Source organism: Centroberyx affinis, unplaced genomic scaffold (assembly GCF_046629955.1).
Source record: "Centroberyx affinis isolate AG114_WGS23_722 - 3 ecotype Tasmania unplaced genomic scaffold, CSIRO-AGI_Caff_v1 ptg000824l_1, whole genome shotgun sequence".
In the NCBI taxonomy this organism is placed as follows: domain Eukaryota; kingdom Metazoa; phylum Chordata; class Actinopteri; order Beryciformes; family Berycidae; genus Centroberyx; species Centroberyx affinis.
Window position 1 is genome coordinate 510,416 of NW_027279424.1, and position 22,317 is coordinate 532,732.

At 41.6% G+C, this 22,317-nt stretch overlaps 4 protein-coding genes across 5 annotated transcripts; 2 read left to right on the top strand and 2 right to left on the bottom strand.

Moving 5' to 3' along the window:
• Positions 1 to 868: 868 nt before the first annotated feature.
• Positions 869 to 11,000, top strand: nuak2 (NUAK family, SNF1-like kinase, 2). Its single transcript, XM_071520719.1, has 6 exons — positions 869 to 1,427; positions 4,632 to 4,752; positions 5,475 to 5,626; positions 6,793 to 6,858; positions 7,293 to 7,545; positions 7,691 to 11,000. The coding sequence occupies exons 1-6, from the start codon at positions 1,191 to 1,193 to the stop codon at positions 8,737 to 8,739; spliced, it is 1,878 nt and encodes a 625-aa protein (XP_071376820.1). The 5' UTR covers positions 869 to 1,190; the 3' UTR covers positions 8,740 to 11,000.
• Positions 11,001 to 11,652: 652 nt separating this feature from the next.
• Positions 11,653 to 14,402, bottom strand: ccnd3 (cyclin D3). The gene is made up of 5 exons (XM_071520771.1): positions 14,163 to 14,402; positions 13,862 to 14,077; positions 13,157 to 13,319; positions 12,134 to 12,276; positions 11,653 to 11,769 (listed from the first exon to the last, which is right to left on the bottom strand). Exons 1-5 carry the CDS (start codon positions 14,400 to 14,402, stop codon positions 11,653 to 11,655), a joined length of 879 nt encoding a protein of 292 aa, XP_071376872.1.
• Positions 14,403 to 14,906: 504 nt separating this feature from the next.
• Positions 14,907 to 20,200, bottom strand: bysl (bystin-like). Its single transcript, XM_071520759.1, has 7 exons — positions 19,805 to 20,200; positions 18,601 to 18,757; positions 18,332 to 18,470; positions 17,731 to 17,864; positions 17,451 to 17,611; positions 15,933 to 16,035; positions 14,907 to 15,715 (listed from the first exon to the last, which is right to left on the bottom strand). Exons 1-7 carry the CDS (start codon positions 20,070 to 20,072, stop codon positions 15,361 to 15,363), a joined length of 1,317 nt encoding a protein of 438 aa, XP_071376860.1. The 5' UTR covers positions 20,073 to 20,200; the 3' UTR covers positions 14,907 to 15,360.
• A 195-nt stretch (positions 20,201 to 20,395) lies between these two features.
• Positions 20,396 to 22,239, top strand: med20 (mediator complex subunit 20). Of its 2 annotated transcripts, none has more exons than XM_071520766.1 (4): positions 20,396 to 20,484; positions 20,787 to 20,939; positions 21,084 to 21,339; positions 21,461 to 22,239. In XM_071520766.1, the coding sequence occupies exons 1-4, from the start codon at positions 20,471 to 20,473 to the stop codon at positions 21,680 to 21,682; spliced, it is 645 nt and encodes a 214-aa protein (XP_071376867.1). In that variant the 5' UTR covers positions 20,396 to 20,470; the 3' UTR covers positions 21,683 to 22,239. The 2 variants fall into 2 exon arrangements, with proteins under 2 accessions (XP_071376867.1, XP_071376866.1); XM_071520765.1 differs by having other exon boundaries at positions 20,787 to 20,932; positions 21,086 to 21,339.
• Positions 22,240 to 22,317: the final 78 nt, after the last annotated feature.

Here is a 22,317-nt window from a genome sequence, read left to right on the forward strand (position 1 = left end):
CTCACACTCTGCTGTCCTGAAACAGATTTCAAGGGGAATGACAGTCAAAGCATGCAAGTTACCTTCTCCAGTCTGTATTACTTAATCAGATAGAAGTTGATGTGTAAGAAAAAGATGCACCGGATCATTCATCTCATTTTTTTCCCATAGTGGTTTACAAGTGGAAAAAAACCTACTTCAACAATTACAGCACATTACACGTTCGCAGCAGGATAAACCGCATGATGAGGAAATGATACTGGACACAGTGCCTGGATGATTTGCTAATTTATATATTGATAAGCTTTCTGCGGTTAAGACTTCTTTGGATATGATTAATACTTCAGTTTAGACCTCCACACAGCCCAGTGCTTTGGCCTTGAAACAACGGAGCACAAAGGGTTTTTTTTGTTTGTTTGTTGTTGTTGTTGTTTTTTTTTTTGGGGGGGGGGGGGGGGGGGGGGGGGGTGATACATTAAAGTAGATTATTTAGATTGAGAACAGAAGTAAAAACACCTGTGACACTATCAAAGTTCAGCCTTTGTCCCGCCCCCCTGTTTTTTGGTGCGCTCGTTGTATGTCCCTCTGCAGAACAGTTACTGGCTGTGACCTATATTGTATTGGCCTCCTACTACTAGGCTACTGTCTACTGCTACTGCCATTACTCCTACAACTACTTCTACAGCTATTACTACTTATATTACTACTACTTCTACTAATAATACGCTTTTTATAGTACTAATGCAGGGTTTGCAAAGAAATATAATTGTAGACCCAGGAACCGTAGAACGGCACCTCCCGTCGTATAAATCAAACGTGACACCGAGCTGCTCAAACGCCCCTCGGCTATTTGACGTGGTTCTTCGTGCATGCTGGTTCGTTTCATAGGTCCATGTCTGTGGCACTGATAGCAGCAGGTTTCAGTACACAACGAATACGAAAGGCGCATCCTGGGGTATAAATTGGGTTTTACCGTCTGTCCTCAACCCTAGTTTGTCGGCCGCAGTAAATAACCTTCCTGAAATCGGTGGTGGAGGCTCGGTTCATGTTTATTTTTTCAGCGGTTTCAATTTTCTAACCTCAACACCTTGAAAGCAGGAACAACTCGCACCAAGAATAACAACTGGAGGGCTCAACACGAAGGAATGTGGTTCAACAACACTGCCTTCGTCCGAGAATAAGCAAAAAAGAAAATAACTTCGTGCACTAGAATGGAGGGTTCAAATAATGCCGGACTCTCGTCAGGGTATAGGCCGCCTATCGGGGAGGTTTTACCCGGGGAAAACGGTCATTTGGGGAAACCTGCGTCCCAGGTGCCTGCGAAAAAGCAAGCCGTGAAAAGGCATCACCACAAACACAACCTGAAACACAGATACGACTTTCTGGAGACCCTCGGGAAAGGAACTTATGGGAAAGTGAAGAAAGCAAAGGAAAGATCCGGCAGACTGGTAAGGCTTTTAATATTCACTTTTTATTTGGGATTGTTTGCAGTGTAAGCGGTGTAATGCATTTGAACAGTGATGCCCACATCTGCAGTGTTAGGTCTGTAGGCCTGCTGTACTACTGTCCTGCTGACCACCTGTTTGGAGATTCTGTGCTATTTTTAGAAGGACTGTCTGTGTACACAGGTAGCCTACATTTGGATTTTTATTTAAAGAAATAAAATAAAATCCATAGAAAAGTACAGGTACATAGAACAATCTATTGACTAATCAAAATGTGTCTACTGCTTGGCAAAACATATGGCAGACATCTGTAGGCCAGTGGCAGATTGTCTTTATTAAGAGTTGTGAGTATATTACTGAATTTGAAAAACATAAATAAATGGTAAAAGTACTAGTAAAAGACAACAAATTTAACAACAAATGATTGGCAGTTGGCTAATCAACTTATGTTTGCCCAAGAGTTTAGTTTGTGTGTGTGTGTGTGTGTGTGTGTGTGTGTGTGTCTGGGGGGTGGGGATGCTCTTATTTGACCTATTGGATTTTGAACACAGCGTCCCGTCTGAATTTCAGATGGTCAGATCACTGAGTAGCCAGGCTGTTTTATGTTGTCCTGTGAGTTAGACCGCATGGGTAATGCTTAAGCTTAAATTTATTCTCGCTACTTTTTGTTATGTTTGGCAGGTCTGAAGTTTGCACATGTACCTAGTCTTGGTCCTGTGCTGAGACAAGGGTGCTTATTGAGAACTACTGGACAAACTTAATTAAAGTAATTTAAAACGGTGCAAGTACTGTCATATCCTGACATCAGTTATTGGACAGACGGTTAAGAGATGTCCCTGTGTCTGGGGCTTAACAGATTCTTTGTGGTGTATTAAAATGAAGAGAAAGATGAGTTGTTGGACTATAAAAGCAATACCTCTGCTTGTGGTCATCATACAAAGGCTAGGTTGTAAATGCTGATATGCTAAAATCTGTCAAGACTCATTAAGTTTTACATAATTGTATTCTAATGGCATTAGGTTTTAATGAGATAAGGTATAGCCTATCCCCCAGTTTCGGTCTTGGAAAGAATATGGGAAAATTGGAAATTTACCCGTCTGGTGAGGTAAGGGGAAGTTGCCACTACTCTTCTAGGTGGATTCCAATTTCCTATGACCTAAGAGGAAAGGGAGGTATTTAAAATAAACTGAACAGTCTCTGTATAAATGTCTACTTTACACCTGTGACGGTCAGAGACATGTTTCAGATGATTGAATCTTATCAACAAAAAAATATCAGTTTGTATTTAACATCATCATGGATGGAGTCATCCATTATTGGAACAGTACAAACAGTTTACATTGTGATAAACTGAAAGATTTTTTGTTTCCATAACCCAACGCACAAGACCATCATGAAATGTGGACCTCATTTTTAGGATGATGATCTAACAAAAATTACACCTAGAATGTAAATGCATTTTTACTATTCATTCATTTACTATACGACTTAAAAAACGGAGAAAAAAAAGCATAGGACCTACATTTTATTTACTTTTCCCAGTATTTAACTCCCTTGTCCCCAAGTGTGTCCCAACTGTCATGTCATCTTGGTTTTATTTTTTTTATTACAAACGTACTTTGTTAAAAGATGACGTTTTATAATGAAAACTCAAGGAAGTAACAGTTTGGGATTTCTCTCCCCGACAACTACAGTAAAGATCCTGTACATGTTCAGCCCTGTCTGCATGCCTCAGTCCCAGGTTAAGCTGGCTATGTTCAGCCCAGATTTATTGTTTGAATCCACACCAAACGGGCATGATTTAAATGATAGTTACCAGGAAACTGAAACGGCAGATATATTTAGAGTACATTCAAATGCTTTTGTTCTCTGATCTTCCTACCTCAGTCTTCACAGCACAATGGGCAAAGATATGTAATTTGACACGGGGAGTGACACGACACAAAGGATGGCTTCATCTTGCGTGCGGATGGCACTAGTGTTGCTGTTGCCATTGTCTGAGTTTGATTACGTAATCTTATTATGTAGGCAGGGAGGCTTCAACGTGGATCAATATTGTACTGGTCTCTAACTGACAACGTCACAAGTATGTGCTTTAGTTCACTGATTCATCAGGACACCCAGATCAGTGTTTGACTATTTCCCCTCACACAGTATCAAACACCACTTGTTTTCAGTTGGTTATCAATTCTGTGTTTTGCAGTGAAAAAATGGTTTCAGTTGGAGTATTGCAGTCGAACAGACCTACAATAAGAAACAAACACCCACAGATAACCTCACAGCGGTGTTAACTCATCATGAGGCTGTCTGACAGCTATGACAACAAAAGCAGGAAACCACCTCCGTTCCCAGACTCAGGAAGGAGACCTATGTGATGATAATACTGGAGGATCATCTACTCCAGACAATGACTCAGTAGAAGCGACAGTTGTGTGTTGACGCTGATCTGATCTGACAAGTCGGTAGATTACTCATTCCTCATGTCTGTAGTTTTGAGGGTCATAAACAAGAGGAAGCGAGGACACCCCACCAACGATACCAGAACTGCCATCTGCTGCCTCATGACGCCTCTCAACCTTGGGGTGGATTGATGACTCACTCGGGGGGGCAAAGAGGAATCCGAGGCATCTGAGCTTCAAATTGACAAGCGCAACGTACAGACGTGTATCCAGTCTGCCAAAATTGGCTTACGAATACAGACCCCTACACATACTTTGCATTTAAATTTTCTTATTCTGGGGGCCTCACTGACATAATGCCAGACAATGGATTTTATAACCACAGACAATACATGACCCCCCACCCCTACTGCCTTGTTACAAACAACACTGTGGTGTTTTCAGTTCACGATCTGTTGTCCTTCTCACAACTGGACCACCCCAGGATGAAAGGAATTTCTTGGGAGAGATATATGTTTAAACTAAATAAAGAGGCCTAACATTGTTCCATTGCCATTATATTGTGTCATCAATGAGGGTTTAACCATTGCTACAATAAGTTATTAGTCTTGAGCCAGCTGGTGACCATTGTATTCAGTGTTGTTTGTCGTTAAAACAACCATTTGACTCTTCTATAACAGTAAAGCTGTATTATATCATTAGTGTCTGGAATCAATTTTGCTTGAATGAGGTTAATGGTTGTGTTTTAAATTAATGCTGCAATTTGAAAGTACATTTTTCTTCTAAAGTCAGGCTTTTCTCTTTTAAGGTTGCCATAAAGTCCATCAGAAAGGAGAAGATAAAGGATGAGCAGGACCTGGTTCATATTCGTAGAGAAATTGAGATCATGTCTTCACTCAGTCACCCGCACATCATCACCATTTATGAAGGTACGATATACAAAATCAAATTATTGTATTTGTGTTTTTCTTTTTTTTTGGAGCAAAGCATCAGTGTTTACATTTCGGGAGAAGTGAATGAGATCTCCAAGTTGCATGCGTGACACCTGGAAAAAGAAGTTTCCGAATCAATCTCTGTTTGAAGAGGCATTCAGAGTTTGGTCACGCAAGTCTTTGTGTTGGAAGACTGATGCGAGGTTACATAAGCAGTGATGCCCTGACGTACCCTGTCACTGCTGCGGGATAATGTACAGAGCCTTGTGCTCTCCAGTGTCCCTCCCTGCCTAGATGGTCGTCCTTTTGAGGTCTCTACCTCAGTGCAACCATTCGCTGCATGCCTGTCTGTGTACATTACATGTATATTATATGTACAGTGGAGCCTTCTTTATTCTAATCCCTTGGGAATGGAGGTTGTACAGGATAATGAAGTTATAGAACTCTGAAATATGTTTTAAATCCACACCAATGCTTATTCCCAACATCTAACATTTATGTGTAAGTACTATAAAATGCTGCACAGTCCAATATGCTGTTTTAAATGTTTGTGCAGAAATTGGCCTTTTAAATTGCTTAAACAATAATTATGCATGATCTGTTGAAGTCATTTTCATGTTCCAGCAGGTTTTGCTGTGTATTACCGTTCGGTAGACTGGTTGGGTTTCAAAGTCTGAACTTTGGATAAAAGAGGTTCTACTGTATGTGTGGTCTTGCAGTGTTTGAAAACAAGGACAAGATTGTGATAGTGATGGAGTATGCCAGCCGGGGAGACCTATATGACTACATCTGTGACAAGCAGAACATCTCTGAGCGGGAGGCCAGACACTTCTTCAGACAGATTGTATCAGCTGTGCATTACTGCCATCAGGTAAGGTAGTTTTCTTCTTCCTCTCATCATGTCAAGGTGCAGGGCTTTCTTACAAGGCATATAAAACTGGTTTAAAAAAGGAAATGATTAGATTATCTGTCATAGGAATTGAATACAAATTGAAGTTATGACTAAAGTAGAATATACATGGTGTGGAAATCTGTCAAATCTTCACCCACGGCCACCACACCAAACCTAATGACGCAGAGCTCAGCACACACTAACTGTTCAGCTCATCAGCCTTTTTCCAGGGCACTGGCACCCCCAAAGTTACATAATGGGCATTCTTCACTGTCAGCCTGCCATTGTGAACCGGGCGGCTGTGAGAACGATGCAGGGTGAAATGAACAGTTGGTCTGTGGAGAGCCAGCGTCAGGGCTAAAGGCCAGTGGTCCCAGCACACACACAGACACACACACACACACACACAGACACACATGGTCTCACACTCTAATGAGGGTGTGATGGAACAGAAGGGCTCTGCACACACACACACACAAATCAGTTGTTCTGTAGTCTAGAACTGTAACGATGCAAGTCTGTGGCACACTGTGTAATATTATATTGTGTGGCTGTTCAGCACAGTACAGTGCAATCATCATAAATGTGCCCTGGACAATATTTGCAGAGTGGATTGCCATGTTGACTGTACTAACCGTCTGTCAATTTTCTTTACTTTTTGATTGCTTATGTGTTAAGTAAATATTTCAGTATCCATGTTGAAAGCAGGAAAAAATCATCTAAGCTTTTCTCCCAAATTATGTTTGGTCCGATGAAGTCTAAAGCATTCTAAACAAGTTTTTTAATGGTTGCATCTAAATAATGGTGCAAAACATAAACACAGAATGTGTCAGTTGCTACAACTGTGCTAGCAACAGGCATATAAGTATGAAGTAGCTGACCTGCATTTTTGAAGGCAAACTCAATTCAAACTCCTGCTCCAGCCAAAGGCATGCCCCCCTACAGAGTAGAGGACAATAGAGCATAGCTGACGTACCAGAAAAATCTTCTCTCGGAAAAGAATTTGTTCTGACCCAGTAAAGGGGAATCCTTTTATATCATGTGGACAACTTCCAGTAACTGATATTGAATGGCCTGGGTGTTGAATTTATCATTGTACAAAAATACTGTTATGCAAATAACTTTTGATTATCTTTTTCTCCTAGAATGGAATAGTGCATCGGGACCTGAAACTGGAGAATATTTTACTAGATGGCAGTGGTAATGTTAAGGTAGGCATAAAGGACACATGTGATCCAACACCCAAAGAAAATGGCATTTATACACCTGTACCATTCTCACACACAAGGTTCATGGTCATTTATTTTTATGGTATTTTTTTTATTTATTGGGTTAGGGTTGGCTGTCATAATACTTGATACTCAAACAATACAAGGGATTATAAAGGAGGTGTTGGGTATTAGTGAAATATTATAAAGGAATTTAGATGTTTAAATCAAGTCCTGTAATGTATGACAGGATTTTATTGCTACTTACATAAGATTTTGTGGAGGAAAAGGTGACTTGCTATGAAATCTTTTATATTGAAAGTGACAAAAAAAAATGATACAGACAGAAAACACTTCGGAGATATTCACAGTTAATTTGACAACGCTGTAAAAGATCAGACATGGGTCAGCTTGAACTGTATTCTTTATTTTTGCAGATTGCAGATTTTGGCCTGTCAAATCTTTACCATGGTGACGAGTACCTTCAAACCTTCTGCGGCAGCCCTCTGTATGCTTCCCCAGAGATTGTCAATGGACGGCCTTACAGGGGGCCAGAGGTGGACACCTGGTCCCTTGGAGTGCTACTATACACCCTGGTTCATGGCGCTATGCCATTTGATGGGAACAACCACAAAAAGTTAGTCCAGCAGATAAGCACTGGAAACTACCGCAAACCTAACAATCCCTCAGGTGAGTCTTTCAGCTCAGCTTCTCTTGGAACTGAAATGTTACTTTAGTTGATGTACTTTGTTTTGCAGTGTACTTTATGGTGATGTCTTGACTTGCCCTTGCTGAGCACCATAATTAACTTTATTTTTTTCTTTCTCTATATCAGATGCATGTGGGCTTATTCGCTGGATGCTGATGGTGAATCCTGAACGCAGAGCCACAATAGAGGAGATAGCAGGACACTGGTGGCTCAATTGGGGTTACCAGCAGCCATTACTGGCTGAGGGTAAGACGGCTCCAGTAGAGCAGACAGTTTCACCAGCTTCTCCCTCCACACAACATCCTGGTGGGCTTGCCAGTGTTGCTGGTTGGCTGCGCCGTACATCCAGGCCTTTACTGGAGAACGGCTCCAAGATGCGCTGCCTGCTCCGGTCACAAGGTGGTGGAGGAGATGTAGTGCGGCAGCGTTCGCTGCGGAGGTCACGAAAAGAGAACAACGTCTCCCAGACCATTCATGAAGGGACCACCGACACTCGCCCCTCTAAGGGCATTCTCAAGAGACGCAGCAGTCTGAAACAGAAAGTGACCAGTGAAACCCCAACTATAGCTGCAGTGGAGCCACAGAGAACGTTTGGCTCGTCTACATCAGCCAATGCCCCTTCAGCTGCATTGTTGCCTCGCAAGGGTATCCTAAAGAAGCCCACAGAACAAGAGTCTGGGTACTACTCCTCCTCCCCAGAGACCAGTGACTCTGCCTGGATACCACAGGTTAACGAGTGCCCCTCAGCACCACCCCGTAGGAAAGGCATCCTAAAGCGCAATGGAAAGTTCTCCTCTGGTGGGTTGCAGGAGTTTGGCTCTCTCGACCAGCTGGCAGCGTCGTTACCCCGAGGGGATGCCAGGGCGAGGCCAAGTGGGGCCATCAGCGAGGACAGTATTCTCTCTTCAGAATCCTTTGATCAGCTGGATCTACCAGACCGTGTGGGACCTCCAGCGCAGTTGGATCAACCAGCCAAAGGTAGCATGAGGGGATGTGTGTCTGCTGACAACCTCCTGGACATCAAAGAAGACGGGATTCTTGGGGAAGGTTTGCTGAGGCCCTGGAACTGCTACCAGTCTGGAGTTGCTGACAGTGCTTTTTCTATCACAGACTGTGAGAATGTAACGGAGGCTTACAAGCAGGCCATGGTAATAAGAGGGGCTGCAGCAAGCTGAAGACCAGCAAGCAGCAATGGACACTGAGTAAAGAATTCTTTAATGACAGTAGCAATGAGGCTGAACATACACATAGCCAAAGTGCAGTATGTGAAATGAATAGCACGTTGTAGTAGGTGATAATCGTTTTGGCTAACTTCAGGAATTGTACAGTACCAAAAAGGGGAAAGAGTTTCTGTTTCAGATCAGATTGCTAGTTTAGGTGGTGATTAATAAACAATTCTCAATCATGATATTATTAGATAGCTTGTTGATTGATAACAGGCTAAGAATCACCAGATGACACAGTGTCGGACAATTATTGACTGCAGTTGAAATGTCCATTTCAAAGATTCTCAGAAGAAAGGTGACATTGTTAGGCTTGCTCTCAAAGTTTCATAATTGGTGCAAAATTCCACCCTAAAACCAAAACACTGGTCTGCGATGTCATCAAGCAACAGTTTTTAGAACTGCGCCATTGACAGTGATTAGGAGACTGACTGTGCGGCCACTGTGACAGGCCCCAGAGCTAATATCTGGTCGTATGTTTGATTTAGAACGGTTAGCACTATTGTGAAATAAAGCTGATTTTAGTTGTGAAATCCACAGAATCACTTAACCGAATCCACAAAGTCAGTCTCTCATTTATTGGCAACAGAACGGTTTGAGAAAGTGTTTATAGTCCAATTACTGACTCTTTAGATTCTAGTAATGGTTCTAGCATAGTTTCATATGTTCAAATATTGTGTCCAAGATAATTGGAATAACATGAGTTCAGTTTTAGGGCGGGTTCTCCTTTTAATGTATACTACTGCTTTTACTGCATTTTAGGATATGGGGAAATGGTACATTTCATCAATACCAAAGAGTAAATTTGATATTATCTAACGCTGTGTTTTCTTTTTTTTTTTATTATTTAAAATGGTAGCAAAGTGCCAAGAGGATATTTGTATGCAACATGGACTTGATCTGTCAAAGAACCTTTTGTTTTTGTTTTGTTTTTTTTCCTCTTGAGATGACTTGCAATAATAAGATGAGAAAATGACTTGAATGATATTTGTCATACACTGGCTCATAACAAGAGAAACCTGTAGAACCTGCCTGTGCTGCCAGGCCTACACTGGTATACATGCTCAGATGGCCATAGTCTCTATGCAGTTGGCAATTTTACAGGAAATTTAGGGTTAGCTCATGAAATCGGTTCATAGTTTTGGAAGGTGACAAGTTGAACAACATTGAAAAGTTGTTGTCTGAATGAGTTCCAACCAACTAAGCCAAGTATAATGTGGGGGCCAGTTAATGTGTAACCTTTCAGCCAGTCTGCTGTAGAAGATCAGACACGGAGCTCAGGTGTGTTTCATTTTCCATTTTAATTAAAACAACAGGTGGTCAGGGAAAGGCATATTATGTTATTTTAATTTACATATAGAGATAGATATTTAATTCTAAGTGTTAGGATTAGTGCGAATTTACTGGATTGGTGCCTTGGCGTTGCATTTTTAATAATGTCAAGCCAGTGCCTGGAATAGCACTTTATCAGACCATCGAAACCTGATAACCATGCAATCCACTTACCCATGAATATTGATTTCATGTAACAAAATAAAACGCACAAGACAATTCCCAGAAGCTGCAAAATCATGCTGTTATTCAATTACTGGAATGTAAGGAATGTAGTGTTTTTTTGTATTTAATTACTTTTTTTGATGGGTGGTATACCCCCAAAAAGAGCAACAGGAATTTAAAGCCAGTATGTGCATTAATATAAGCTAGGAAATGTCCTAATTTCAACTGGAAGTTCTTAAAGTTTTTACATCTTTAAGTTCTACCTTGTGGAAACTAAGGGATAGTATTGAAGACTGAGCTATAGTCATTGTCACCGCTGGCTGAGGCAATATCATTCATTATTGATTCATTGTGGTACAGATAAAAGAAATACAGTCATCTTCAGAGAAGACGGGTCTACGGTGGCATTTGTTTAATTTTTTTATGTGTAATTAAACATAATATGCACTGTGCATTTTGCCATCAAGGTTAATTTTTGTCAAATGTTTCCTATCTATCTTTACAAATTTACATTGTTCATCTCACACACATGTAACCGGTAACATGTCCCAGAAATAGTAAATATGCAGGTTCAAAGATGTGTTTTGTTTTTTTTCCTTGAGAGCAACAAGAATCATGTTTGCCAAAGTTACTGGCTTATCTTTTGCATTACTGTGTGCTCTGCTGAGCTGATCTGACCTGGATGAAGAAATCAATAAAAAAAAAAGTGCTTGAGTGCTGCCTTAAATTGACTGCGACCTAGTTACAAATGTTTTATGGTAGTAGTTGGAGAATACAATACAATGTTGAAATCAGGAATAAAGTCCAGAGTGCTCAGAGGATGTCTACAAAGCTAACTATTCGTTTTGGAATGAAATCAAGAGAAATGGAAAATGCCATTTTATTATTGCATATTAATTGAAATATTACATTTAAAATGTGCAAACATTGTTATCAGGATAAGTGCAATATATCTGGTAATATCACAAAAGTTAAAACAAGCCCTGAAATATCTTAGATAGCAAGCATCAGATTCATATCTCTCAAACCTATTGCAAAATGCTTTTTTAAAAAGTAAAAAAAAAACATGAGCAGCAACAGCATAGACATATCAAAGAACTCTGAATCATTATGTCAAACAGTGGGACCTTTAGACATGTCGCAGAGCCTTGTCACAGACGGATCTCCAAAAATCAACATGTGAAGAAACACATTTATCACAGTCTTTGTTTTGTGAATAGACACTCAAATAGTTTTGCCTGGTATTTAGCGTTCCCGTCTCTCATGGCAGTTAATTCATAATGTACCCTAGCCATTCATGGCAGGGAGGAGTCTGAGAGCTTGCTTGCCTGCGGTAATGTCACAGGTGTCAATGCAACATCCTGAATTTCAGCTGATCTGTGGGCTGGGTGCTCCTGATCCGTAAACACCAGCAGCCTGGAAGCAAGAGGGCAGGCTGAGCTCCAACACGCTCCCCAGCTGGTCATAGCAGAGGCGGATAGAGTTCTGTTCAGGGTCAATAAAAAAGCAACTTACTCAATATTTTATGTGCATGTTTGAGTAAAGCATGCTTGGCCTTCCAAGCATGCACTGAAGAGCATGATTGACTTTCAGGGAGTAGTTAAGCAAACCAGGATGATGCATCTTGAACTGATATTTCTCAAATTGTTTGTTCAGGGTGCTTGAAAGCTATGATCCGTCTCCAACTACTTGACTGATATTGGAGAGCGGATTTCGTGCGAGTGCCTGGTAATACTCCAAAAAGATCAAAAACATACCAGTCAATGCTGACAACAGGGCAAAGTCAAAAGATACACTGATATGAAGGTTTTACCATGTCTGAAAGTGTCTAGTTAAACATTACCCTTACCAGATCAATGACCAGAAGGTTGGCCAAAAGCTTCAGGACTGAATCAGTGGAGATGGTACCATCCAGTAACTTCAGTCTATGTATGGCAACCCCCACACAGGCACATGCAACAGTGGAGGGCAAGAACACTGAAAACTTGCAGTCTGAGGATAAGAGAGAAAAATGACTTGTATACTTAAAACCAAAAGGATTATAATTATCCACATATTTGTTACTTGATAATTATCATCATTTTCTAGTTCACCTTAAGGACAAGACTGTGAGAAAGTCAATAAGAGCTAAATGGTAGGTGACATGTAACATAATTAAAGGAATGCCAGCATTACAGACACACCCAGAGAGACAAAAGCAAGTGCTTTAAAGCAGACATTTCCCAAAACCTGATAATCCGACACATTAGCCTAATTGCTTCAGGCAGAAAAGATGGTGAGACAAAACGTCAGCCATTCAATCCTTTCTCAAACACCTTTTTGAATGGATTACAATGTCTGGAGCCAGGAAATATCTAAATTTTACAGGCTGCAATGCCACAATCTGTCTAAAAAGTCCTAACTGGCTGTATCCCTGTGACTTGTTGCCTCGGGCAACCTCATGGAGATTCGTGGGAAATCAGCCAGCTGAATAGACGGACGTGGGTCTTTCAAAGCACACAATACAGGATTACACAAACTCAGCTCCCTGTCTCCGAAATGAACTGCTGACACATCGTAATCAAAGTTATGGCTGCTTTGTGCCCTTTGTTCACCATGTAGAAAGTCACTTAATTTCACCCAATAAATGACAGAAAAACATTATCACTGCTATAGTTGCATGGTGCATAAGATTTCTACTGCTACAATGATAAAATGGTCTTATAATTGACCACGGGACTCAATTAACACAAGAAAATTCTAGTTTGAAAAAAAACAAAAAACAGTTCATCCACTCTAGAAACATATTGTTTTTTTTCTCTGGGTGCCTTCAAACTTGTTGTTTGGATAAATTCTCACTTATGTTGGCAGCCTACCATGTTATGTAGCTTACCTATGGCTGCCAGGGCAATGTAGGAGTGAACATGCCTGCGCATGTTTTGGAGGTGGTGGGGGTGAACAAAGGGTATGGCATGAAGAATTGGCTCCAGGAAGTCAGAGGGTATCACAGAGGCCAGGCACCAGTTTAACCTTGACACCACTGCCACCTCCCATTGCTGGAACACACACATATTCTTCTAAATAAATCCAAAATGAACATACACTGTATATTTAACTCATTTGTCAGCATGTGGATTTAGATGTTATCCAGTCATAACAAGCAAGATTATAGAATAAAACAGAACCTGTTAGACTATAGGCTATTTCACCAGACCTCTAACAAAAGTGATAAGGCCTAGTCATAGATCTGGATGTCAGACTCAAAATGAGTATGACCGCCTGGTGGTACCTTCCTCGTCAGGGGTTCCTAAAAACTTCTTAGACCTAACTAACGTCATTTGAATGAGTCGTAAATTTAGGACTAAATAATAGAGCCAAAGCTATGATTAGAGAAGTTATTATTGTACATTTTCTACTTGGGATGGTTTCTAGCAAATTAAATAAGAGTGAAATTCAACTATTCCTCATTTTGCTGGAGACCCCCTGAAACCCCATCAGGAACCCCTGGGGGTCCCCAGACTCCACTTTGTGAACATTAGCACTTCTCTATCATCCCATCTAGCGTCTAATTCAAATAAATGAAATGTTACAGATTTACCAGGATGTCTGAGACTGAAGTGGAGTTGTCTGTGTAGATGCAAAGCTTGCTGGCACTCAGTGGAACAGTCTCTCTCAGTTTGGAGGCCAGGAACATGCAAACTGCTCCTAAAAGTTGCAAGTTGGCCTTTTCAGTGGCAAAACGGCTCAGGTAACAGTCCAAGTAATTTACTGCCAGTGGAAACACCTCTTCCTCACATTTCTGTTCCTCGCACACCTGTCGGAGATCAGGTCTGTTTTACTTCATATGTTATGTGAACTTTACAGCAAACATAAGCATCCCACTTGGCCAATTTGCATACCTGCAACATCCATACTGCCAATATTCTCCTCATGTATGGCTGGATGTCTGTCTGAACTGTCCCAAAGTAGGGGAGGAGCCGGCTGGTCTTCTCAAGGGCCGTCAGGTGGAGCAGGGCCCTGTGGTCGCCGGTCAGAGCCGGGTCACAGCCGGCCCGAAGAGCTACCAACTGAGCCGTTTCACCGGCGCTTGTGTCGGATCCGTTTTGAAGCTGTCCATCTTCACAACACACCAAATCCATTTGACTATGTAGAAGCCGAGCTTTTGGGTAACTCTGGCACCCCAACCCTTCGGCGAAAATATAAATACTTAGCCTTCAACTAAACATGAAACAGCAACACAGGTAACGTGATGTTAGACTTTAAGTTAGCTAGCTAAGTTACCTACCACGTTAGCTAACACTCCTGTAACTACTGTGTTGTAAACCAGTGTACGATACAGCAAACCTGTGACGGGCTCTGCAGGGGTCCGAGGGGCTGACTGTTTAAATTTCGACAACTTTCACCCTCATTGCCCTGCTCTTTTAACGGGACAATCTAAAAGTGGGCAAAGTCAAGAAATTAAACTGCGGACGTACTGTCCAGCTCTGTCCCCTGACGGGCCTGACGTCCAACTGACAGGTCAGAGGTCATCTGACCCACTTATGTACCTGTCAATCATGTTAGCACGTTTTTGATCCACGTCTCTCTCTGCGACAAATACATTAGGCATTACAATTTAAACCAAAATGAATTTTATTTATCTTGTTTGTGGATCTATTAAACCTTAAATACCATACAAGGGATAGACACACAGCCCTTTGTAACTGAAGCATAGTTTTGTTTTAATCCAAGATACTTGTGTTGCCTCAAAAAGACAAAGTTGCTCAAATGTATACAAAATACCTGTTGTACATCATTACTCTCAATTTGTAAAGCAAACATTGCATTCCAACAGTGGCATCAAAACAGTTCTGAGCTTCATACTACAGCAGCCTCATCACTTTTTAATTTGCATTTTTGAAAATGCAATCTCATCCAAGGGGAGAATAAAATGATGGCTGTCAGAGTCATCTTTTGCCCTTTAATAGGACAGAGAGCATCCATATAATGAAGAAGGCTAGATTTAAAAAAAAAAAACATCTAGCCTTTTGCCTGCTTAAGAAACCATAAGCATTTGCATCAGAGAAGAAGAATATTGTGCCTGACTCGACTAAATACTCAGTCCATAGCCACTGTAACAGGCACAGCAGTTTCAAGATCCCGCGACCCAGAGTTTTGTAGCTCACGGCGAATCTCTGCAGAGATCTGAGGGTGTGTTTGTATCTTGAGCAGCTCCAGCAGTGCGGCCTTCTGTTCGGAGGCCAGGTCGGCCTTGTAGCGCTGGGCCAGAGTAAGAAAACTCTGATGCCACAGCACAGGAAGGACACGTTTCTCACTGCGGAAGGACAGGAAGTGAGCCACCAAGGCATCTAGGACACGGAACGGTAGGGCGTATTTCTTGTCAAGCAGGAGACGCAGGAAGATGCTGTTGGCGCCATTGTACTCCATTTCTGCCAATTTGAGCATCGCAGCACTGAAAAACAAGAATGTGATAAATTTTGGAGTCCTTGCACTTTCTTTCCAAGCTTTAACAAAGATGCAGTTATTTCTGAAAATGACAACTATTGCAAAACTACACAATAAAAGGCCCTCAAGGACAACTGGCTAGACATTAGATCTAACCGACTGCTGATATTTGAAATCTAACAGTGAGTTAGCGAAAGGCAAGGCTTCCTCTCCTCTCCCCTTACCTGGAGTGCAGCACAGGGATTGAGCACTTTGTGAGTATGCTGCCGATGATGATGGCCTCCCTGAGAGTGCATGTCCCAGATTCACAGAGTGGGATCAGTATGCCTAGGTGAGAGGGGGAGCACAAACATGAGATCAATGATACTTTCTTTAAAATGTTCACATAACAACACACAAAGAGATCCATTGTTATGACTAATGATTGCATAATAAATTGTCCCATCACAAAACAACAAAAAATAACATGAAGTGCAACTGTACTGCTGAGGGTTAGAAAGGAAAATTGAAAACCTGAATAATCAGCCAGAGGTGATGCATAAGCACATTTGACAAAAAATACCTGATTCAATATAAGCTAGGAATGTTTGATTTTCTACTAACAGCCTATATTCAACAAAAAGGGTGTTGAGAAATGAATTTACCAATCGTTACTGTACAGCCACTGTGTAGTTGTAGAACTGAAATGATAATCTGTGGTGGGCTTTTGATTAGGTTTACTTCTGTGCTCTATTCATTTTGCTTTAACATTGCTCCACATTATACACAACCCTACCTCCTAATAGGAGGACATGCATTTTTTGTAAAAGCATTTAGGTATTGTTTCAGAGCCTACAGTGCCTCTATCATATGAAATATGCATTCAAAATGAACTCCTTTGCTTCATCAATCAATTTCATTAGTTAAATATTGAATTTCTTCTGTGAATTCAAACAAATCAAAAATAATGGAAAATGCACACCCCTACTGGTAAATCAGCTCCCTTATTGCCATTGTATTTATAAGCAACACTGCCACTAAGTGGTGTTGTCTTACACTAGCAGTTTTCAAACTATGGGACGTATCAACCACAGGATGTTTGGGGAAAAGAGCCCAGAGAGACAGAAAATTTGTGAACAAACTGGACTGGAAAATTAGAACAAATTTTCACTGACGACAATCATTAGCCAAAATGAATTCTAGATAGATGGGAGTTGATTTGACCGCCTCAATTACTGTGCTACCAGAACCAATGCTGTTAAATTAGCCTCTGGACACTGGCCAATCTTCGTTCAATGTCCCAATGTCCCAGCTCAGAACACAATTTCTAAACTCAATACTGAAATTAGAAACCTAAATTAGAAAGCTCAATACTGAGGCCCAGAAAGCTTGTATTTTCCATTTTGTAACTGTCTGTCAAATATTTATAGCTATCAAGTCGATATCTATCCTATCATACACTGGGCAGAAGGCCCATGTACCCATGACACAGATATACAGACAATGAATCACATTCACAGATAAGGGCAATTTACAATCCCCAGTCCATCTGACTTTGGACTGTGGAAGGAAACTGGAAAACCTGCAGATGGTGAAAGGAAACTACACAATTGGTTATTGATTGGTGATTGGTTATTTATCTACTTATTACTTACCACCATGTGTTGTCTGTAGCCTTTTCATTCAGAAAAGATTCAATGAGTTTACAAACGCAAGACTAATGTCTGAATTCTCCCCATTAACATAGTAAGTTTCTGGCTCACCTTTAAACCATGCCCCTGGTTTGAACAAGGCCTTCTTGAGCGCATTGTAAAGATGAAAGTTGAGTCGCTTGTACTCTGCAATATCATCCCGTATTCTGGGCAGCAGCACCAAGTTGTAAAAACGCTGGGCCATTCGCTCTTTCAGATTGGATGAGAAGATTCTACACCAAAAACACAACATATTACCTTACAGGTATTATACCAATGCTGAGATATCCAGTGTAAATATAATGATAATTCTCTTAATGTAAAATCACACCCAAAACAACTGTAGACTAACCTTGTTGCCTGGTACATGGCAGCTGCAGTCCAGGTCTCAGGTTCAGTCAAATACAGAACCTGCTCCCAGTTTGACAGTGCTGGGATGATTTTGAAAGCCTTTGGCAACTTCCCACTGCGGTATTTTGACAGAACCTGAAATAAAAGAGCAGAAATTACAAATATTTTGTCTGATTGTCCACTTGCTGAAATCAAGTCTGTTTAACAATTAATGCATGAAATCACTTTTTGCAACGTGCACTGCGTAGGCGGTATGCGCTCTTAAGGCCACTCAGAGACCAAAGAGCCCTGCGCTCATACACCAGACAGTACGGTAGAAGTCACACATGCATGAGCCAGCTCTAATGTTGATGCGCAGGGAGTTAGATTGCAGACTCTCAGTCGAGAGACCAGGGACGCGTCCACAAAATATAATGTTGCAGGGCTGTTAGACTCTTAAGTCTTGTTAAAGTCAAAGTAGTTTCACTCAATCCAAACATGCATAACCCCTGCCCCCCCACCTTCCACCGGAGCACCTAGGAAGCGCTACCACACTTGTTACTGGTAGATAAAATATTCACTCATCTAAACATCTGCATTTTGGGACAACTGACATAACTCACCTTGTTGACACCTTTGTACACTTCTATGATCCTTGGGTCTAGTTGGGGCATTGGTCGACCTGACACCTCTGACATCACTGTTCCCACCTCAGTCTGCTTTTCTGTAATCTTCTCCATAATAATGTCTGCTAAGGTTCGTCTATAAGAAACAGAAAAAAGGACTAACGATAAGAGCTCTGCATTTAGAGCAGGAACTGAGCACACACAGTACAACAAGCAAAAAAATGTGCTGTGTGTGAGGGTACGGTCAGGATTATGCTACGCCTTGCCTCATTGGAGGATTCCTATTCATGAACATCTCAATGGCCTTCTCGTCGTCGGGGTCAACCACTACTTCGGTTTCACAGCCAGCATCCCCGTCACCAGTACCAGCTTCTCCCAGCGCTGGCCACTCCTCATCTGAGTCTGCATCCTGAGTATCAGACCCTAAAATTTGATAACACGACAAAGACAGTCAGTCACAGATTAGCAAATTAGCCCGCACAAATCTAGCCTTGATGAATTTGAGTGATGTGTCATGGTCTTTCACCTGCTAGTGTTCGTTGGTCAATTATTCCTGAGCTCTTTCTCAGAAGACAAAAATTCCTAACCTGTGCCATGGAAGCAGTAATTTTAATTTGGGGGAGGGGACACTCGGTGCTGTCATGTACTCATGGCTGTGATTTCTTGCACTGATTCCTGTGGAGTAGCTGTCATGAAGTGGGCGGTGTGCAGAGCAAAGTTGTACATTTCAATAGCACAGTGCTTTCATGGAAATAGCTTTGTAATGCTGTTCAGTTGAATGAAATGAAGGAATATCTGCTCACAATCCACAGAAGTTAAAGGCTGTGATAGATACTGTAATATTAAGTAGTGTGTATGATGGATGTTTATGTGTGTGCGGAAAACTGCATCAAATTACTCACTGAAGTGTGTAGCTTCCCATGTACTGTATCCTCATAGTCTAATTAGGTGTAATGGGTGTTCATGTGATGGGCTAGCACAGCATAACTTATGACATTTTACAATTACAAATCTATAGAGTCCTCTGGTAAATTCGGCTGATAGATGATCCACCAAGCAGCATTCAACTTTACAACTTTTTTTTGGGCTCACACTGTTTGCTACAGCGTATTTAGAAAATTGTGGTAATAACAAGTGAACCAGTTGTTAAAGTTGACATTTAATTAAGTGCTGCTTGGATCAGATGCATGCCGAATAGAAGGATAGACCCTAACGCTTTTCAGAAAACAACAGATCAGAAGCCATGTCCTACGATGTGTGTGTAGTTTTGCAGATAAGCAAGGCCGCATTAAATTGGCAGATTGTTTAATTGAATTTGGTGTGAAAGAACGGCACGTATCGGGGCCAATGGCTGATCAATAGTCTCTGATAATGTGAGAACAGCTTCAAGATGTGTATTACTCCACGATGAGATAGCTAGTGGTGTTAGGGGTAACTAACTATAACACTGTAGGTTTTAGCTGTCATTACCAAGAACTGTGACTGGAGGTTTCTTCGTCTCTGGTGCCAAGCCATACTCTGTCTGAAGCTCCTCTTGCTGAATCCGTGCCTGTTCCAGGATCTTCCGCGACAGACGTTCGTCTACGTACGTGTCCTCGTCCTCTCCCCGGTCGTCTCTGCTCTTCATCCGGCCGTGTCCTCGGACCACGTCCCCTTGCAGGATTTGGTCAGCCAGCGCGACCATTCCTCCACTCTTCTCGCCACCGCCTCCACCTTTCGCTCTTTTCACCTTCGGCATTACTGCAGCTTTTACAGAGTGAGTAAACTGTATGTAGTTTTTGTTGGCATGTGTGAGCTAAATGTCTAGCTTTTCCGAATTCAGTAAACACACCGCAGTAGGCGATGGTTACTTAGCACGTGCAGACGTTCAGCATGGGGGAAGTGACGTAATTTAGGTCATGTGGCACTCAAGTTATTTGCCAGGGCAAGAATACACATGCCTAATAATATTCGTTATTTGTGTTCCCATGAGCATTTGAGTTTCGCCACAGTATCTGAATATCAAGTACCGCGAATTATCAGCAATGCTTCATGTCTTTTTTATTCCTATTACCGGAAGACAATATTCTTTCACCCGGAAGAAGTTACAGGAACCGTCCAGTCTGAAATAAATACGGTAACTGGCGGCGAAAATCAATGGGGGTTACTTGGTGAGATTAATTTCTTGATTGTTTAATGTTTCACGATTTAACATCTGTCCTGTCCACCTAAAGAACTGCCATCTTGCCTTAACAACTATAATATACTATATTACTACTAGGGAAGAATGCACCGCTCTGCTTCATACGCATTATGCTCTGTAGCAAACAAAGCAAGTAGCCGAAACTGCATTCATCATAGTAGCTGATAAGCAGAATTCAATATGCCTTCTTAGTTATTCTATACTGCTCTGCTGAGTACGCTGATGTTTTATATTTGTACCTTATGATGCTGTGCTTTGTGTGTCCTCCAGTGTGTGCCAGGTGCCTGTTGCAGAGGGAAAGAGTGTGCAGCAGACTGTGGACATCCTGCACAAGAAACTGGAGCAGCTGGGTGCTGTGAAGCAGGGGAGCTTCTGCGTAGACTGTGAGACGTACCATGCCACAGGAAATGTCAGCGGTAATGCATAGTTCTCCACTTTTCCTTTGATGTATCACTATTGTCTTGATCCTTGCAAACATGCATACCAGTTTTCTGACAATGTTAGAAGCTGCTAAACTTCTACTGCAGTTACAGCAGTATTACCCTGTCTGTTTTGCCTGTCTGTTACAGGCCAGCCTTCCAAGCTCCTGTATGTGATGCACAACTCTGAGACTCCCCTGAGCTGCCTCGGCCTGTTCGAAGGCGGGCCCTGCCTCACAGCCGATGGGAACTTTGACGTTCTCATGGTAAAGCTAAAAAGTCACTTCCAGAACGCCAAGGGGCACAAGGTGGAGTGCCGCGGCTCAAGATACCGCTACTGTGACTTCCTGGTAAAAGTCGGTACGGTGACAATGAGCTCCAGCGCCAGAGGGATATCAGTAGAGGTATGTATTTAGTATGATGATGAATGAATGCACATGAGGAGGAGTGGAGACATTAAACCTTTCCCACTGTTTCCGTGGTTACCTTATGTGTGGTGTTACAGCCCTTGGTGTGTTTCCTCAGGTGGAGTACTGTCCCTGTGTGGTTCCAGGGGACTGCTGGAACCTAATGAAGGAGTTCATGCAAACCTTCCTGGGCCCCAGTGTCCCTGAGCTGCCATCTGTGTTTGCTACCAAGCCTGAGGGGCTTTATGCACCAGCAGACTGTGTTGACACCATGACTCAGTACCTAGAGTTGTTCAACAAACTCCGAAAACTGCAGATCCCAGGAAGCAATGTGCGCTGAAGTCTCAGTGGCAATCTAGAGAACTTTTAATGTTTGTATTGTTGCTTCTCGATTCTGGTCCTATGGATCAACAAGGTATCCAGGCATTTATTACAGCCCATGATTTATATTTCTATTTTTGGAGAGTAAACACATTACACCCTCCCATTAGATAAGAGTAATTGCTTAAAAAAAGACAATGTGGCGAACAGTAGCCCAAAATTCGTGCATGTTTCTGACCGGACTGTGATACTCCTTTTGTAATTACATACATTTATAGAAGCGTCTCACCCCATAATACTGGTTGTTCTCTTGGTGTGGTTGTGATAGAAACCTAAACTGGAATCTATCAACAGATGTTACAACAGAAACAATGTTGGTTGAAAGTGTAAAGCCTTATAATTGATAGTTTTGCTGTTTTTTTTATCTTGTGGTTATTATTATCGAACTTTCAAAAGTGGAGAGAGGGTGTCTAAAACATAAAACATGACTTTTGTGTAATTTAATTAATAAAGCTTTGAACAAGAAACTCTTTATTGTAGCACATTCGTGGAAGTACAATAAACAACTGAATCTTTTCATCCAGTGATTCTGTGTGTGTCATAGTGTTGCAAAAACGAATGAAAGGTATTTACAACAAAATCAATGATTAGAGG

Bases quoted from the DNA above. Each gene is read 5' to 3' on its own strand.
- nuak2 (XM_071520719.1), top strand. From the start codon at position 1,191: ATGGAGGGTTCAAATAATGCCGGACTCTCGTCAGGGTATAGGCCGCCT. The intron at 4,753-5,474 runs GTACGATATACA...GTGGTCTTGCAG, and splicing joins CATCATCACCATTTATGAAG to TGTTTGAAAACAAGGACAAG. The intron at 5,627-6,792 runs GTAAGGTAGTTT...TTTTTCTCCTAG, and splicing joins CTGTGCATTACTGCCATCAG to AATGGAATAGTGCATCGGGA.
- ccnd3 (XM_071520771.1), bottom strand. From the start codon at position 14,402: ATGGATTTGGTGTGTTGTGAAGATGGACAGCTTCAAAACGGATCCGAC. The intron at 14,078-14,162 runs GTATGCAAATTG...GATCTCCGACAG, and splicing joins TGGCAGTATGGATGTTGCAG to GTGTGCGAGGAACAGAAATG. The intron at 12,277-13,156 runs GTAAGCTACATA...TCTTATCCTCAG, and splicing joins CATTGCCCTGGCAGCCATAG to ACTGCAAGTTTTCAGTGTTC.
- bysl (XM_071520759.1), bottom strand. From the start codon at position 20,072: ATGCCGAAGGTGAAAAGAGCGAAAGGTGGAGGCGGTGGCGAGAAGAGT. The intron at 16,036-17,450 runs GTGAGCCAGAAA...CCTCTCACCTAG, and splicing joins ACCAGGGGCATGGTTTAAAG to GCATACTGATCCCACTCTGT. The intron at 15,716-15,932 runs GTAAGGGGAGAG...CTTGTTTTTCAG, and splicing joins ATCCCTGTGCTGCACTCCAG to TGCTGCGATGCTCAAATTGG.
- med20 (XM_071520766.1), top strand. The intron at 20,940-21,083 runs ATAGTTCTCCAC...CCTGTCTGTTAC, and splicing joins GGAAATGTCAGCGGTAATGC to AGGCCAGCCTTCCAAGCTCC. The intron at 21,340-21,460 runs GTATGTATTTAG...GTGTTTCCTCAG, and splicing joins CCAGAGGGATATCAGTAGAG to GTGGAGTACTGTCCCTGTGT.